At 39.7% G+C, this 19,743-nt stretch overlaps 1 protein-coding gene across 2 annotated transcripts in view; it reads right to left on the reverse strand.

The window, feature by feature from the left end:
• The window catches only part of PALM2AKAP2 (PALM2 and AKAP2 fusion), a 264,854-nt gene that overhangs the window by 121,124 nt on the left and 123,987 nt on the right, over positions 1 to 19,743 (reverse strand). The window contains exon 7 of one of the 2 annotated variants that reach the window (XM_030466924.1): positions 17,323 to 18,027. The exons of the other annotated variant lie outside the window; for it this stretch is intronic. Coding sequence (XP_030322784.1) covers positions 17,323 to 18,027 — 705 coding nt within the window. The remainder of the gene's footprint in view (positions 1 to 17,322; positions 18,028 to 19,743) is intronic. 2 annotated transcript variants of the gene reach the window in all.

Here is a 19,743-nt window from a genome sequence, read left to right on the forward strand (position 1 = left end):
TAGTGGGATGCTATAAAATTTCACTAAATTGGAGCCTGTGAAGTGCTCTGATATGGCAGCGTCTGGGGCTGGGTGAATAAGTTACAAACTGCTGTATTCATGCTCTGGATTGAGGAACTTCAAACTGACAATATCGCAAGGATGGCTTTTGTCTTGTGTAGCTGCATGACCTGTTAGTTTTTGTCAGAAATAGACTGCAACCAGCCTCACTCAGAAACAGCAAAATTTCTAGCAATAACCCCAGCTGGACCCAGACAAGATGTCCTACTATGCTTGCGTTTGGAGACAGGTATCTGCCATACTGTGCCATCATTATTTAGCTCTTCTAGAAATGAGAAAGGCAACTATTGTATTGCTTTCTCAGGAGTTTTTTACCAGCAAGCTCTATTGTAGGACTATGGGAATTAAATACAGTTCATATTCCTTCTGTTCCAAAGAAACCTTTAGAAAACTAAATTTTTTAGTGCAATTAACTATTCAGGAGTGATTTGGAGTGCCCCAACCCCTATTTTGCAGACTGATCATAAAGCAATAACTCTTATGGTTGACTAGCCATCTAGGTTATACTTAAATAATAACTTTGCCTAATCTTAAAATATACATCAAATGTTAAAATGTAGCTTACAGTGTCTTTTGTACTTTAATTGTTAAAGACCATTTCCACTCAACTCTTCACATACTGCCTGGAAATAATGAGGGGTATTCAACAAAAACTTGGGATTGTATGGTACTTTGTGGTGAAACTTTGCATTATGTCAGCTGCCAAGCCAGGGCTCAAATATGTAACAACCCCGGGTTTATTGCTTTAGCCAAAACCAAAAAATTACAGTCTTCTGGAACCAAGTTTTATTTTTAAAACTTGGTCAATTTCATAACACAAATAGTTTTTGATTAAACAGTTTCTGGGAACTGTTAATGATGTTTTTATTTACCCTACAACCCTTTGAGTTCACTTTTATCAGCAACCATATTATGTCTAATATGTCACCTGCCCCCACCCCATCAATTCTGCTAAATATTATAATCTTGTTTAATTTAAGATCTATATACATTGCAGCCCGGACTATGTTTCCCTCTCTCTTAGTGACATGCTAACTCACAGTACCATGCCAATGGTTTTTGTTCAAATACAAATGAAACAGAGGAACTCTAAAAGAACAAGACAGTATACTAAACCACAGAGCTTTGCTGCTAATGAGATCTAATCCAAATGTCATTCTAACTTTTCTTTTTACAATTAATATTTTCAGAAGCTTTAGAATTTGGGCTTGCTTATCTCAAAGATAATGCAGATGTCACTGAAAAATCCAGAAGGTAGGTCAGTGAGTCACATAGGCTAAGGTTTATACAGGCAGAATTTTAAAAAGTAAGCAAATGCCAAGTGCCATTTTCTGCATACCTTTAGTAGGATGCTGGGAGTTAATTTTAATTTTTTTTTCATAAATATTTGAAGTCCAGACTGAACTCTCATATCGCTTTACCAGGGGAAAGGCATGCCTACACTGTCTGTATTCATAGAATTATAAATGCTTTTTTTTACATTTGGAAGCTTTACAGGATATTCAGGACTTGATGGCACCAGAATAGACTTTTCTTTTAAACAACCTCCCTCCACGGAAAGCAGGTACTTGTAATGCTAGTATATTCATTTAAATTTATGGCTTATGCTAAGTAGTACATCCTTCCATGTAATTTTTTTAGGATCCAGGCCTGCACAGATTTACACACATAGATTCATTGTGTATCTTGGTCCCAAGAAATCAGAAACAAAACTCCCATTGATTGCAGTGAAGCCAGGACTCCAACTGCTGCTTCCAGAGAGGGAAGTTATTGCACAGCTGAAAGTTTACCAGATTTGTAAGATGTAGAGTCTGAGGCCAGACTTTCAATAGGGGACATCAGAAGTTTTCCCTTTTGTCCTATTCTTGCCACATTGTCCTATTGACCTTGCAAACTAAAAAAGTTACTCCTGTCTCAGTGAGACTAAGAGTCGGTAAATTTGAAAAACCCAAAGACAAATACTGAGAAAAGGATAAAATGTTTAGAATTAATACCAAATATTTTTTTTCATAAACTCAAACCCACATTTGTTGTGTCCGGAGAGGAGGTTGTATGCATGTATATGAATACAAACACATATACAAGTAGTCATAATTCCTTCAGTGACAAAACTGTTCATAACTGTGAGGTTTGTGGTCGAGCTCAGCCTAGTTCTGAGTCCAGCATAAAGCCACTGCAAACTTTGAGACAGATTGAACCCTTTGAGACAAAACCAGCAAGGGCTGTTCCTGGCACAACAATGATCTTCAACAGAGAAGTTATTTTTTAAAATAAATAACAAATGGGGAGGAGGTTTACATCTGGAGGCTTGAATGCTATGGTATTTATTCTGGCTGAAGCTGACCTTTTACCTTTAGGTCTGGGAATTTGTCTAGATCAAGTCTGGATGTTCTGTATTTGAAGTTAATGTTATGGAGGCACTCCATCTTAGACTTAATGGGTCTGGTTAATAGTGGGTATGATGTGAACATAATGCTCTGTACAGCACAGCCCTGCATGAGGGCTGGATGGTTGGATCCTCACCAAACCACAGGTGGTGGCTGGACTTAGGTCCAGCTCTAAATCATACAGCTGTCTCTCGCCTGTGCTTTGTCTAGCCCTGAAGTATGGGGTTGGCATGTCTCCTGATCTTTGTGGCCTATGCTCCTCTCTACTCTGAATTACAGGGACAGCAGACCCATGTTTGGCCTATGGCAGTTCTGACCTAAGGAAGGCCTGCAATAAACTATGGAAAAAAACAAAAACTGATCAAAAGCAATCTTTCCAGTGTGTTTCCCAAGTTTGTTTTGCCTATTGAGTTTTCTCTTATTGCAGACTATGTGATGTGTTGGCTGGTCTCAGAAAACAAAGACCCTGGCTTGTACGTGGCATGAGATCTCCTGGATGGACCTGCCAAGCAGGCTGGAGCCCAGCCCCCATGTTCAGCATTAGTGCTGTGAAGCATTGGCTTTTTGTCAACCTGCAATTTATTGTGCTGCCTGATGCTTCCCCATCTCCTCTGACTGCAGCAAATCTAGAAACTGTGCTACTTAATCTCCCTCTCAGGACTCCCTTCTACCGCTAGGTCTGGTTTCTCCATGACAGGCTTGCCTTCAGCTAAGGTGGGGAATATTTGCCATGCCTTGCCTCAGTAAGCACTTGTCTGTCTTTGCTGTCACCCATTGGAAGAGCCAGGGCAGGAATGTCAGTGTGCTAAACTAAAAAAAATTACCCAACTTACAGCCTGCTGGAGACTACTGATGCCACCTCACTTCAACAGAGAGGAATCCTGTTTCCAGACAGTCCTAGAAGCAACTTTCTAATCTTTCCTCTTCATATGACTAATCAACACATGGACCTTGAATTAGCTTGCAGTGGTATTGACAATCACACAGCACCGTGTTTTTATGGACAGAACTTACCTCTATCAAAACACACAGATTTCATTCAATAGAGGATTTTTCCTTAAGGACAAAATTAATTGAACAGAGATATCAGCTCTGTCTTGGTAGCTCTGTTATATTATATTATTAAATATAATTATTTATATTGATATCAATATATTATTTATATTGAAACAGGCAAAAGCCACCAGCTTCATGATCTACCTGGGGCAGTCCCCAGAAATACTAACTGATGTTGACATTGCTATCATAAGATGCACAGTGTCTCTACCTGAAAAAAAATAGACAGCAGGTATGATGAGAAAAACAGATGCAGAGACTAATGCCTCTGAGCTGTGACCTAATCTGAAGAATTTCTGGCTTTTAAGGCTATGTTTTTTCTCTCTGTAGGATATCTCTCTGATTGTTTGTCACCACTGAGACCTCTCTGGATGCCTAAAGGATCTGCAAGTTACATCTTTTTGGCACAAACTTCTTATATTCTTGCTTCAGCCTCTACTACCTGATTTGAGTTTTCCTTACTTCATGCAGTGGAAATGAGAAAGGGAATGTTTATTTTGAGATCAGACATTATATCCAACTTGAAGTCTTTTTTCGTACAGACATCAGTATTACCTAAGTTTTTGATGATGCACACATGGTTTTGTAAGAGCAATTTGTGTCCAGGGGAGTAATATCCTTCACAGTTGTTTGCTCCTGAGAAACTTTAGCATCTGTTACACGCTAATCTTCATGTGTATGGAAATGTATGCTAGACCAGAGTCTTCCTTTCTGGTGGTAGTAGATGGATCAAAGTGCTCTCCATACCAGAGACATCCTTGCAATGCAGCAAGGATGCTCAAAGAGTGCTGTGAAAATATATGTGTGGCTGAAGGAAAAGAGGCAGCATGCAGGAGGGACAGGAAAATCAGCAAGATGGGCACAGTCAGCAGGGACAGAAGCATCATCCAGTGCTGACAAGATACAGCTATATGGCTCTCTTGCCCATGGCTAGCTCTTTATCAGACACACTTGACTTGAAATTGTGGTGTCAGCCCTCCAGGCTTCAGCTAGGAGTGCTGTGCTGGCTGAAGCCAAGTGAATTTTCCCCTTGAATTTGAACAGCAAAGCTCCTGGAAAAAAACCCAAGGTCTAAAATCACTTTGAATTCTACTGATAATAATTTTGGACAGAAAAAGCTGAAGGGAATGTTCTGGTAATGTCCAAGCAATACTTTCAGTGTATTCCAAATGTGATACTAGGGTTGTGGTTTTTGTTTGTTTGTTTGTTTTTTAATTGTTATTTTTATTTGTTGTTCTTTTGATTTAATTATTTATTTTTTTAAAAAATGCCTCCATCTGGAAGTGAAACTTCCAGTTTTGAAAAAAACAGCCTTATTTTCAAACAACTGGTCAATTCTGGAAGTTTCATTTTGGGTTCAACACCCTACTGTGCTTTTGATCGTTAATTTTCACCAGAGAAGCAAAACAATATTATTTACTCTGCTTTAATGCTGGCAGTGTTCTCAGCCTTCTTCAGATGGAAGATCATGCAGAAGTATTTTTTGCCTCCCTTGCTTCCTTGCTCTGTACAATCCCAGCTGTCCATACCCTGCTGGGACACAGTTGGCTTCCAAGTCCACCACCGGCTGAGCGCCAAGGAAGTAATCTGTGCAAAATAGAGGTCTTGGAAGAAAGGCTGCTGTCTACACAGAAAAAAAGATCTTCACCACTAAAGATCAAGCCAGATCTGTTAATTTGAAGCACTTAACTTCATTTAATTGTTACCTTGCTCTCTGACTGATGCTGTTTAATAATCATGTTATCCAAAAATAGTGTCTGCTTTATAGGATGACTTGTTTGAGGGACCCATTCAATGGGCTACTTTCATCCAACTTTTCTTTTGCAGGTCTGTTCTCTGGAAGTAGGCTTTATTTTTCACTGGACTTTTTTTTCTCACTATTTGAACAACATGGCTTCCAGCAGCCTGTATCACCATAGTTCACTAGCCTAATTGCTTATAATTGGAAAAAAATATTATTAGCTTTTCTATAAAGTCTTTAGGCCAAATTTTTCATAACATAATTGTCCACAGTTAAAATGAATTAACAGATAAGCAGAAAATTAGGGTTGGAATTTGTGGGGGATTCAAATACATTTATAGTAAGTAACACTGGCAAATCCCAGGTACCCTAATCAGTGTAACTGGAACCTTGACCCCCATTTGTCTCTTGCTGTTGTAAGCAGATTTGCTGTTTGAAGTTCTACCTACAGCAGAGCTCTTCCTGAAGAGAAGACCTTACTTGTGTGCCACTTATTTTTCTTAAAAAAGACAAAACAATTCTTTCTCTACTGCTGCTCGTGATGGGTAGTGCACTTCTTCAGGGCAAGCTCTGTGTACTTTCTTTGGTACCTGCAACACAGCCTCCCAGATTTTCTCTTTCTGGAATTGGTTATTTACAGCTTGTAATCCCTCTGACACTCAGGGACCTATCCTTAAAAATATTATTGCATCAGAGAGGGTTTTTCAAACTTATTTCAATACTTTTTTTGTTATTTCTAGTGCTTTGGGGCAAATGTCTACCCAGACTGATTTCCCAGAGAGGCACTATGAATTCAGCAGGGTGTCTTAGGGTGAAAGGATTTTTTGAGGATTTTTTCTAAGGGGGTTGATAGTATTTGCTTGCAGTATTTGCAGCTGTTAAGCTGTGAAATTGTCCTTTGCCATCAAACTGGATTTAATCCCTTTTAGTCTATGAATTAGAGGAGAATTTTTCTTGATGCTGGATGAGAGGGAAAGAAATGCTTTCCTTTTACTTCCACTTTCAATTACTGCTTTTAAATACTCTGAACATCGTCTACAGCTTTCAACCCTGAAGTTTCTTCTGTAGGTTGTGGTCAGTAGAGAAAATGGAGACAGTCAGGCTACAGCCTCTATGGTAGGTCCTGGATTTGTTTATATTTGGCAAATGTTTGGAACATTGTAAAGATAAATCAGTAATCCCAGTATTTCCAGCTCTGTGAATTCCACATCCTGATGTACAAAGTAAGTGAAGAAAATAAATACTGTGTGAACTTTCAGTAGCTTCTCCATATGTCTTATTATAATTTCCTTATTGCATTCAACAGTGCTTAAGATTAGTGTCTGTAGTCTCTTAAATGCCACAGGAAAGGAGAGCCAGACTATCACAGGTTTGTACATGCTACTAGAGCAAGTATTTTCCAGATTTCATCCTCAGCCAGGAAGCACAGAAACTACTCTTTCTTTTCTCTTTGAAATGGGAGTAAAGATTCTCCCCAGATTGTTAGACTCTGCAAGATGGAGATTCAAAAAAGACCCCAAATAGCACTCTCTTTGCAGCACAATTTGGAGCAGCAAAAGATCAGAATGATTTCTCTCACATTAAGAGCTGTTTTCTTCCCAGGCTGGTCTTAGTGGAAACTGTCTATCTTGGTTAACAGTCTCAATTTACTAACCCCCTGATGACCTGCAGCTTCTGTAACCAAAAAAACCAGACTGAAAGCCAGCAGTGGAGAATTTCCAGATGTCAGCCCTGCTCTCAGTGTGCAACTGCACATGGTATTTAACTGCTTCATCACTTCACTCCGTCATGGTAGCTTAACCATACCTAGCAATATAAAAGTGCCTGAATTGGTCAGCAGAAGGAAGCATTTATTCTGTATCCCCACCTATTTTTCGATTAAACCCAACTTCTGCAATGATAAAGATACTTCTATAATTTGGTGCAGTGTGTGAAGAAGAAACCTTTTGCCACATACTAAAAACTGAGCACCACAACAATCTGGTTAAAAAAAAAGGTCACAGGTAAGTAATCTCATTTACTTTAAATTGAACAATGTAACACATTCCAGTGAAATATAATGATCAAGACCTTTTGCTGGTACTAAACATTATCCTTCCTTTTAAGCCATACCATGCTTATAAACACAATGTTTTTTTCTGTCCAGAGGTAACCACACCAGGTGATGGGCTGTACAGTCATTTCAGCATGGGGTTAAGCTCAAGCAAATAGATAGCCTCATTCTCAGCAGGGTTAATTAGCTTAACCAACTCCCCCCTGGACTCCCAAAGCTATCATACTGCTGCCAGTGCTGGAGCAAACTTGTCTATAGCCAGAGGGAATCTGTGGCCAGTGGTGCATTTCAAACTATGGAAATACTCAAAAAGGAAGCTGAACTGATTTGTGTCCCCTTTAGGGAACAGTCCATTCTTTCCCCAGTGAGCAGTTAAAGACGACTGTATGTATACAGTGCAATGCACCCCGAAAGAGTTTCAGGAGAGTGCTATACTACTTCACCAGCTGCTAATCATTTTCCTCTTTCCCATATGCTATGGTGGAAAAAAAAATAGAAAAAAAATAATCTTTTTTTCCTAGAGATTTGAAGAGAGGAAAAACCTGGGAATATTTTGTTTCTGAAGTTTTTAGACATATGAAATTTGTTTGTTCTGTGTTTGTTATTTTCTTGGATGACTCAGTTTTGTACAGTGGAGTAGTTTTCTGCTGAAAATCTTCTCATAGCTATACTACTAAAAAAAGAGCATGTCACAGACCATGGTATGCACTAACAAACTGAGTATGTACCTGATGTGTCCAAGAGTCCAAGCACTAAATTAGTTGCACATGACAGTGCCTTTGTCATTTCATGGTCTTCACACTTCTGCTTACTCAAAGGCATGATTGTTCTTTTTGCCATGTTAACATATCTTCTGAATTAGTAAGGTCTTCACAAACCAAGAGATGGACATAGTTACATAGATCACTTCTCTCAGCTGAATCAATTCAAGTTATTTGGTGACAGAAACATACCAGCTTTCCAGCCACTCACAGTCTTTCAGGACAGAAAATTGACTTTCTGTCACTAAAACACAAGTAGGGCGAAAAAAACCCTAGCTTTAAGCCCCACCCAGCAAAATTTCAAGACTAAATTTTAAAGCAGCACATCAGGGTATGTGGCCATTTACCCTTCTGTTCAGCTAAAAACGAACATTCTGAAAAGGCTAAAAGATGTGTGTGTATATACATTTACTGGTTACTGGCTGAGAGGAGCAAAGGAAGGGCATTTATGTGGCAACTGTCAGTTTATCGTGGGTTTCTTCTATGGCTGAATTTAAACTGAATTTTGAAACTTCTGAGAAGGAAGTTTATGATGCCTGGGGATGTTACCCATCCTATTACTCTTATAAGCTCAGGTAAACAAAATGTCTGGGGGAAAACTACACAAGGTTTTTTTTTTTCCCCCTAAAAGTCAGACTATGGTAAGCTTCACACAGACTTGAAATACAGAGAACACTGTCTGTGATAAAACCTGTAAGGAAAATGAATCTGTGGGGAAGTATATATGCTGTATGGAATACTTCCATCAGTTAGGAAATAAGTTGACCATGATACAGTGCCTTGCAGACCAAAGCCAATCCTTTTTTTTCTGCAAACATGTGAGATGATGCCATGTGATCCTAGAGCAACATGGTCCACAGTATGCTTGGAAAAGTATCACATAAGAAGGAAAGGGAAAAGAGAAATGAGACAGCAACAGTTATGATGAGTTAATATGTGTTGAAGCATCCAATAAATATAACAATCAGAGCAGCAGGGCACAGCAGTGGAGGAAAGAAAAAAAAAACCCAACTGTGGAGTTAGTACTTTAATTCTTTTAGTGAGAGAGGCAGCTTCAGTACGTCCTTGAGATCACAGAGCATCTTGAAGACTGGTAGTTAGAGAGAAACACAGTAAAAAGACACAGAAGTAGGCGCAGTGAAAAGGCAGATTTATTTACTAGTAATACTGTACAGAGAAAAAAAAAGAGAGAAGCCACAGTTACAGCATGGCTGTTGTTGGCAGTGTTCTTGGTTTTTTATTTTTTTTGTACTTTTTTTTTTTAATCTGAAGAAAAAACATAACAGTCAAAAAAGTACACTTCAGGTTACAAAGTACAGCAGCTATCCCCAGCAATTCTAATCCAGTGTTAGCACAGCAGATTTTCCCCAACAAAACGGGATTTTATTTACATTAGCTCACAAAGAAAGTGGGAGACTAAAGCTTAAAAAAAATCTCAACCACAACCTACATTCACCATAAAAGCTGCATTTTACACAACATTTTCTTAAACCCCTTATAAAGAGTCATTCTTCATCTATGGAGTGAACAGTGTCAGGAGGGGCAAGAAACTTTCAGAAATGTGTTCTTTGCCTTTGTCCTGACCTGCTCTTGTTTGGCTACCTTTGCTGCACTCAGATTCAGTGGCCACTGGAAAAGCAAAGAAGCTTCCAAATGGATTTATCTTCTGGATGTACCCCCAAGAAGTGCCTACATCCGTACTTGCAAAAGAACAGGGACAAAATTTTAGTCTATCATCAGTAAAGAACCTTAGTCATACATAACAGGCCAATCTTAACATATCCTCAAGGCTCTCCCTAAGCAGAGGCTTAAAGGCTATCCTTTAAGCAGAGTAGTGCTTAAGCATGTGTTACACTTCAAGCAACTGCTTGAGATTAGTGGAGCTTAATCACAGCATTCAACTGAGACTTTATATGGTTGCACAAAACCTTCTTTATTTTTGAGTTTGTCTCTCTCTGACTAGCACATTATCTTGGAGGGATACCAGTAACTTCTTGGCAGCTAATTTAATCCAAGAATGCCTTTACACGCTGGATCAATCTGTCGGGAAATTCTCCTGACTCCTTTGCCCTGTCAGTAACAACCTGACAATCATGAGGTGGTTTGCCTTCTGATCCTATAACTGGCTTCTGGATCCTACCATTTTAAGTACTTGGGCACATCTATCTCATGCGGGCTTGGGGGGGCCTAATGCATTCCCAAAGGAATGGTAACAGAGACAGCAGATTTACTTAAATAGTAGGATTTTAGTGGAACCCTCTGTTTGGGCAGTCCGTGGGATGCCAGATGAATGGATAGGGAGAGTGGTCCTCTAGTATCAAACCATGCTAAGAACCTAGGAAGATACAGGAAGATGTCTGAACACTGAGGACAGAATACTGTAATTTCTTTTTACTTAAGACTCATGCCAACAGGCCTGAGGTGAGGTTTTTAACTCTGGTGTCTCTTCCCTCTATCTTTGCTCATAAGAAAAAGGGAAGCAGAGAAAGGGGAAAAGCAGCAGTGGAGTAGTGGTGTCCAGAATGAGGGTGAGTACAGAGAAAGGGGCAGGTGGGGTCTGGAGCAGAGGTATGGAAAGAGAAAAATTTGAAAGAAGAATTTACACTGACTTTTTGTTTTGTTATGTTATGACCCCCACCTGCTTCAGGCCCTGGGGATGTTGAGAGTTCCTGGAGGGTTTTTGTCTGCTTTCCAACACAGTCAGCAAGGAGACCATGCTCTAAACCCCTCTCTGCACAAAAATGAACCAGTTTCACAACACTATTAAAAAAGTCTAATCAAAGGAACTAGAAGATACAGTTAAAGCAGCATAAGACTTGCTTGTAGCATATTGCTTAAAGACCAGACTCTATAAGCATTTGTGCATTAAATGTCACTTATCTGGGTCATCCCATTAGACTAAAAAGGGCTGCTTGGGTGCTTAACTTTCAGGCAAGTGGTTAGGTCTTACAGACCTGCAAAGCCTAAATTGAGGTATGAATCACTAGCATACCAATGCAAATTAAAAATGTTCAAATATACCTATACTAGTGAACTTGAATTACTGAACTAACTCTAAAAAAATAAGATTTTTTTTCTTATTTCTGCAGTAGATTAATTCTTAAAACAAATCCCTAAAAGCTTCTTTGAGAAGAATTTGGGAAACAATTGGAGGAAAGCTTTGCAATGCAATAACAGCAAAAGCCCTCAAAGTAAGAAAAGATTTTGCAAACTGGAGCAAGGGGCTCAGAATTCTTCACACATTTGCCCTTAAGAAAAGTGGCCTGTAATTAATCCACTGAACAGCCTAAGTGGGACCACCACAGGAGAGAAGCTATAGATTTTGCCAGACACTTCAAACCCATGAGGAAGAAGGCTGTTTGTTAATGCTTTGATTTTAAATACAAGTGGGACATTTTTAAGAACTTCATGCACCCTTGTCACTATTTACAAGCTAAATTTTCATTATAAGTTTATATTACAAGTTGGATTTATATTCTCTTTGGACTAGATGACAATCCATTGATCTTCTAAAATTCATAAATTCAGCCATTTTATACAACTTACTCTTTTACATACAAAAATTAAAGTCCATATTTTTGTTGGATATTGTCATAGCCTGTGACCTCTGGTTAAGCCCAGAGGTAAGTCTATTCTTGCTGTCTAGAAGGCTCATGAAACATAATTTAAGCAAATCCTAAACCTCCCAAAAGACAGAGAGAACTGGTTGAAACTGAGTGAGTTTAGAAAAAAATAAGATACGCCAGCCTGTGGGATAATCTTCTACTTTGTCTAAACTATTTTCTTCTACTCTTTCCAGTGGCACCATCACTGACATTTTAAAATCTAATGTTGCATAAAGCATGATAAAGTGAAAAAAACATACAGTTCTCCTAATTAGCCATTCTCTCTACTGATAGTAGGTAGCTATTACCTACCATGTTGGCTTTTGAGATAAAAAAGTTTGTCTAGCCATAAGAAGCATAGGTTCATATTTTATGTTAAATGAATTTTCTTATTTAGCCATGTTAATAGCAGTGATATTGGATTCTACTCTTCTAACTTTACTCTTTAAAAAGCATTGTGATCCCACTTCCCGGAGGAAATCATGGGTAGGTCTACAAAAGTTCCCAAGAAGCTGGGCATTGTCATAAACACATGAAAAAGTTCAAAGTCTCAATGTCATGGGAAGGATGATATTCAGAAACTCAATACCCATGTAGGGTTTGTATCTCATTACAAAAATATTTATTCCTTAAAAAAATACACAAATGTAAAATACTACATTTTCTATTATATCCCCACCTACTTTCTGTGTATGTCATTTGGATGTTAGACTAAATCAAAAGGTGAAAAACCTTCTATTTCTCTAGCAACTCTGTGTGCTATCTTTCTGCTCTGGTTAACTCGCTCTATCTCTATAATGTTAATAATGATGAAACTGTAGTGAACTGAGGAACGACATCAGGGGACTAAAATATTCGCTGTTAGGCAGTCCCATTTAATATTTGCCCAGAAGACCACTGCTGTGGTAGCAATGCTGACTTGGGATCTGATCCTACCAGATGCTAAGCACCATTTTGTTTCATGTTTTTCTCAGCAGAAGTAGCAATGCTCAGAGTTGGCCTCTAGGATTACACCACCCTGGGCAAACTCAGCAGTGCATAAAATTAGTACAGATACACAAATAACACCCAAGCTACACCCTGTGTTAATCATTAATGCCCTGATCTTGGCAAACACCTATACACATTCCTACTGTGAGTAGGCCTGCTGTCTGAAATAGGTCAGCAGAATTAGGTGTATGCATTTTTGTTAGCAGGGCTGAGGTCTTCTATTGCACTGGTAGAGGTACACTTCTTGGAGAAGGGCTTGCGCACACTTCCCTTGCTGGGGATTGAAAGATAATGTTGTGTTCATACAGCTTTGGAATACAGCCTGCATTTTTTTTCAAAAAATAATGAAAAAGAAGATAAAAAAGAAGAAGGAAACCCAAAAATCCTAAGGCAAACTTTCAAATGGCACATCTTACCTACTTTGCCATTCATTTTAGATAACATCACAAAGGCAGACCAGAGGAGTTCTGTAAACATATACCATACAGTACATCAGCCACGGGAAATTAAAAAAAGAAAACAACCCTGTAATTCTTTTCTTTCTGTATTGATACTCTTTTAATTGAAAGAGATTGCCTAGCCACTAATCATAATGCTCTGTTCCTTGATTTGTATGTTTCCTCTGTTAAAAAAAAAGAAAAAAAGAAAAAAAGAGTGGAAACAAAACGCAGTGGTTTGCAAAAGAAACAGTCCCTGAATGCAAAGGAGGGACGACATGGAAAGTGGGTTCATAGAAACTTACAAAATACAAATTATAAAAAAGTTTCATAGGTTACTTTTTCCCAGTCTAGGAAAAGATACACTGAAAAGAGGTTTTGTTTCTGTTTTTGTTTTCTTAGAAAAGTTAAGGCGAGCAGTTTGTTGTGGCAAAATGCTATCACTGAACCAAGTTTCTGAATTTACTTTCTCGTAACCCCTCATGCCGAAATTGAAAATGTACATGTGATGGCATAAATTAAACAGATGGGAATTTTGCTTAAAACAATAATAATTAAAAAAAGCCCTCCATATTGACCCTTACAAAAATCTCCCTCTGCTCGACTGTAGAGTGGATCTCTTCCTTTGTGCCTGATTGTGCATGAATTTCCACAGGCAGCTTCCTATCCAAGGGTGAGGGGAAAACTGACCCTTTGAAGCTCAAAGCAGCTCTGGAAAACCAGTTTACATTTATCAGCCCAGGCTGATGCATCTGAATTCCCCTATAACTTTGCTGCAGGCCAGCGGCTGCAAGGGACAAGCTGATGTATAGGAAGGGACATAATGTGTTTTGTGGAGGAGGATGATTGGAATAAGCATGTTTCAGCCAACATAGCTAAAGCCCTCATAGTTCAGACCAATTTGCTCTTGTTTCATATTTTTCCTGGCCTCATATGTGGAAGTGCCTTTGACCCTTGAAGACAAACCCTGTGCAGACAAACCTTGAGCTTTTCTGAATCTACTCCATTAACCATGGAGTTCATATGAATACATAAAAAACACTGGCCTTCCTAGGCACTCAGTGTTAGCTACAAATACTGAGTAGTAGGTATTTGGCAGATTTAAGGTTTAAGGCTTGTGCTCTACTTCTAACCACTAAAGGGCCACTTCTGGACTCTTGCATGCCACCATCTCTCTGCCATGTTGTGCCTCAGATGGTGCAGTGGTCTCACACACATTCTGGTCCCAGCCTCAGCAAGCATCTCCCAGAGCTGATCGCCAAGGGAGTCATCCCCAAAACGCTGAGACTGTGCTGAACCAGAAGGACATCTGACAGAGGAGCACATGGCTGAAGAGATGCAGGAACAGAGTGGGTTAGGGTAAAGACAACACCCCAAATTTCTCAAGCAGAAGGCTTTGGGAAAAAATGTCCATAGAGGAGAGAAGCAGCAGGGAGAAAGCTCAGGCTGGGAAGACACCAGGAGGCCAGGGTGGCCATGAGGTGCCATCCCACCCAGAGAGGAAAGGGTGGTGAGCAGTGAGATGACCAGCCAGGCCAGGAGGAGATGGCTGGAAGATTTGTTTTTGAGTGTTATAGGTGAAGTGAACAGGCCCCAGAATGAGAGAACTATTGCAAGTGCACCTGGCTCCTTTGGCATGCAGGGCAGGGGGGAGATGAAGACCACTTCACCCCTCATGTTGCAGTGCTCTGGGGTCCTACACATGCCCAGGGACAACCTCGCCAGGCCACCCTGGGGTTGGAAACTCCGAGTCACATTTTAAGATACATTGAGATTTGTAAATGTTTAGCATTTGGGGAAAAAAGAAAAAAAAAAGAAAAATAGAAAAAACAAACAAACAAAATCGCCATGCAACCTAATAAAAAAAACCCAAAACAGGTTGCTGGTTTCCAACAAGCAGCCACCAGACCTATTGTTGCAATGAGGGGCTCTGCAGCTGTTCCCCTCTTTGATAAAACTTAACCACCTAAGCCTGAGTCAAGGGATTATGTGCAGAGCTTCTGCAGGTGAGTTTGGTCCTTCTCCCATCCAAGAGCCCCTGGGGCAGGTGGAGGGAGTGCATGTAAGTCTATTAAATCCAGCCACTGCAGCAGAGATGGAGGCCAGCAAACTCTCTGCAGGTGCCATAAGGATGTGTCTGTCTTCTACTTTCAACTTGCTTTTTTTTCCTCACTGCCACCTGAACAATAGTGAGAAGTAAGACTGACCAGCTCCATACTGACAGCTGAGTGACCTAATGCAGGAACTACCTTTTGCATTTCTTTAGTGTGTGTATGTTTTCAGTGTGCCTCATGTTACCACCATTGTGAACAAATGTCTTTCTTACTGGCACAGAAAGAAAAGAGTACAGAGCAAGAACTCTGTTTAATTGGATGCTCTGAACTTACAATTAATGCAGTAAAAGCACCATCCAAGAAAGAAGAGAAGTATCATACGAACCACCTCAAACTGAAAAGAGGCTTTTTTGTTGTTTTTCTTTCTTTCTTTTTTTTTTTTTTTACATATAGTTTTTTGTTTTGTTTTTCAGTTGCTGTTATGAATTTTGAAGTCTGATAGTTTCAAAGACACTTCAAAATACTCTTCAGTACTTTTTTAACACTATCAGAAAATATAAATCCTGATTTTTAATCTCACTTCTGCAGTTATAAATCCAGATTAACTCCACCAGAGTGAGTGAAGCTGCTACACTTAAGCAAAACCAGTGTGAGACAAGAATCAGGCTCATAATATCTTGCCATGAAAAAGCTGTCTGCTTTTTCTTTGTAGTTAGAAGAATGAAAGGACCAAGAAACAAAGAAGCACCTACTTATTTTGGATGCCTTAGCCTTTGCACATTTTCACCTTCAGTTGCTTTTAACAGGCCCGATTTTGAGAGAGCAGATGAAGAAAAGTTTAGTGGAAATCAAGCCTCTTGGAAGCATCCCACACCAGAAAATGAAGCATCCAAAACCACCAGCAGTTTTTGAAAATGTTAGTCTTGTGGATGTAGGATCTTCTCCCAAAAAAACTGCTCTAATAAAACTCTGGTGAAGCTCCACAAGAGTTTGACCTGGGCAAGCAGGGCAGGATCAGACCCATCATCTGTCATTATGTAGGTGCCTTGAAGTACACACTATGAGAAATTACACTTCCCTAAGAATTACAAAATAAAACTCTGTCCCTGCCCCCATTCCCAGCACTGAGAATTTCACCACTGAATCCAGTGGGAAGAGGGTCAGACTGTGAGAGTTCATTTATATTCTAGGGAAAGAGAAAGCAGCCTCTTTCATCTATTGGAGTTCAGCAGGAAAACTTCACATATAAACATTGGCAGAATAACTGAAAGGCAAGTAATTAGATCAGTGACTCCAGTTGGTGTGACAGCTGCATCTTTTTCACATCAAGCTAATTTCAACTGTAATTTGGGGAGATGAAGTACACATACAATACTGTAATCTGGAAGATTTAGATAAGGCAAAAACATCATTCATACATTTTCTAGAAAGAATAATTAAGGTCCACTTTTGGTATCACCAATAAGCAGAAATGGCTGATGGGTTTTTCTGACACGGCAAACTGAACTGGAAAGTTTCTATAAAACAAAACTATGCAAAATTTTTGGGAAAGACTTGTTTGAGTTTTAGCAAATTAAAACAATAAAATTATATAAGCCTCTCCCACAAGAAATAAAAACCAGGAGTTATAAAATAATGTTTAATTGTGATTTTTCTTAAAAAAGAGAAGCAATATTTTTTAAGGCTCTCATATCTGGCTGCTGTGTAACTCAGATTCCCACAAGATTCTAGGAATCTGATCAAGCCTGCCAGATATCCAAAGAAAAATGTAAAAAGTGTTTTCATTATATATATATATATATAAAATAAGTATATAAAAAAATCAAATAAATATGAAAACATCTGTTTCATTTCCCATTTATCTCTCACTCTGCAATATTAAGGTGAAAAAAAAAAAAAGAAAAAAGAAACAAGAGAGGCAAAAAACCCCCAGCCCCTCCCCAAACCCCAAATAGTACATCTGATGTGAAAATAACCATGCGTTCCTCTTCCTTAAGAACTAGAAAGCAAAGCAACCCAACTGCAAGGCAATGGAGGCATTCACTTCCAGTTCACAGTATTGCAGTTAGAAGTACAGCGAGGTCTAGGTAAGTGATGGAGCAGGAGCTGCCCAGAGCAGGGAAGGAGGAGGTGTTCACATGACAATACAGCATTGACAGCGCTTTTTCTTTTGTGTACCTGGGGCAGCTTCCAAGGGCAGGCTCTCTTCCTTCCCCTCAGGAGAGGAGGGCTCTGTCGTGTCTGACAGTGGCCTGCCAGAGACCAGCTCTGCAGCATTCCCATCCATGGTGGAGACATCCGTCACGGTCTTCTCCCGCAATGACTTTTCATCATCTTCATCAATCAGGACCAGCTCTGCCTTGATGGTCTCATCATAACCCAACACTTTCTTCGTCTCCTCTTCATCATCAATGTTCTGGTAGCCCATAAATATCATTGTCACTGGCTGATCTGCGCTGGCCTCTGGGGCTTCGCCACCACATGGTTTGTCTTGGGGCTGAAGATTCACAGCATGCCCTTTGCTGGGTTTGTGTACCATTTCCAGCTTTGCCTCCTTGAAGAGCATTTGCTCCTTCATATGGCTAAGGTTTCCATCGGCTACCGCATTTCTCTCTGACACAGTCATTGTTTCATACCCTCCTTTTACACTTGATTGTCCAGCTTTTTGTATAAGTTCATCTACGTCCTTTGAGCTTAATTTATGTACTCCATTTTCTACCACTGTGCCACCAGAGTGAACCTCATAGACTACCTTGGTACCATCATCATAGACTTTGAATCCTCTTTGATGGGCCTCATCTGGGCCAACAGGTGAAGCAGAGACAATCTTGGTCTCTCCTGTCTGTTTGTCTTTCTCCACATTAATTTCCATGGTGCACAAAGCTTGAATGAAAACAAGAGAGGAAGTGCATGTTACAACAAAAAAAGCCAGTGAATGGTTAATTGCCAAACAGACAAAGAAAACTATGGTGCCCCTCTTCCTAACTCCTGTCTCTGAAGGGCCAAGTGTTTTACATTAGAGGTGGGACACAATGCTGTGGACAGAGATCATTATCATACTACAGCTTTTTGTGCAGCTGGGGCCAGGCACAGCTGTGGCAAACAGGACCTTATCTTCCAACTCAAGCCAGGTGGAGCTGTATCTGATCAATTAGGAGAGCCAAGAACACTTGGGTTAGGTGTAATTTAGACAAAGGGAGGTGACAGCATGCAGGTTGCCCTAACCTTTCCATTCTTGTCTCAAAATTAAGAGAAAAACACATCTCCAGGAACCTCTCTACTGTGTTTTTCTTCTCCGTTATCAAACTGTCATTAGCTGATCACAAGTTCTGTTTGCTGTAAATAACACCCTGACTCTTCCATCTGTAGCATTCAAAACATTTTAGAGAGATGAAGAAACATAGTTTACCCCCATTCTACAGGAAAACAAAATCATACAAGAATGGGATAATTTCTCCCACAAGTATGTGGTAGGACAGGCATCTCTGCTACCACAACAAATCATCGACAGTGACCTCTGTTTGCAGGTTAAGAGAATGTACGAAATGGCCAACAAGTGATTCCTTCTATATTGAATTAGTTCCTAAGCACCATTGTCAAAGTTGAAGAAAAAAAAGAATAATGAACCGGTTTTCAACGTGTAGTGAAATAACAGATAAAACATGAGACTGAGGAATGCTGCTTTAGAATACCAAAGAAGGTTTTCTAGCACGTAAGGAGGACGCAGTAACAAGATGAATTCTGCAGAGACCATACAGTAGGAACATACAGGCAGTCTACACAGCCCAAACACTCATTCTGAGATCCTAGACAGCTTTTCAAGGAAAAATGTGCAAAGATCCCACAGATTTTTCACAAGTGGTCACCTGTTCAAGCATTCTTTGTATGCAGATGAAGACATTTTGGCTTCTGGACAGATATCCACAGACACTTAATTACAAATTACCATGGGCAGTGACAAGTGTTCAAGAAACTTACCTTTCCACCAAAGAACCTCAATGTTATAATAATGATTCCTGTTACTTGGGAACACCACAAACTGACATGTTGGCTTTTTTCCCTGCCTTATTTTCAAGTAAGTACAGAATATCACTGGCCCAAGAACCAATGTAGCTTGGTATTCTTGTATTTAAAATATAATAAATGTTAAAAAAATACTGTTGGTTTAATGTGTTCCTTCAGTCTTATTGCTCATACATAGTAGATTTATTATTTTCTCTATCCTTAATGCAAAATATTTCATCAGCAACAGGAATTTTATCATAGCATGCATCGTGATGCTACAACTCTAGAGAGAAAATTAATGTATAGCTGAGTGGGTGAGTGCTGGACCCCATGAAGTAGCAGCCCAGGCAAAAGAGTGTCTGGATATCTGTGTGCTGTGCGTGATTGCTGAGACTTTGCTCAGGGCTGGTTAGGCCAAGTGCAATGCTGCACAAACACCTGCATGGAGCTGGAGGGCAGAGGTGCTGGTGGCTGAAGAAGTACTGCTGCCTTGGAGAGTAAAGTGTTACTGAGGCTGGAGTGGGCTGCAGAAGCAAGGATCTCACCTTGGCCATTGCAAGTGAGGGGAATATCAATATGGAATTGTGTTTTACC

This window comes from Calypte anna, chromosome Z (assembly GCF_003957555.1).
Source record: "Calypte anna isolate BGI_N300 chromosome Z, bCalAnn1_v1.p, whole genome shotgun sequence".
Taxonomy (NCBI): Eukaryota; Metazoa; Chordata; class Aves; order Apodiformes; family Trochilidae; genus Calypte; species Calypte anna.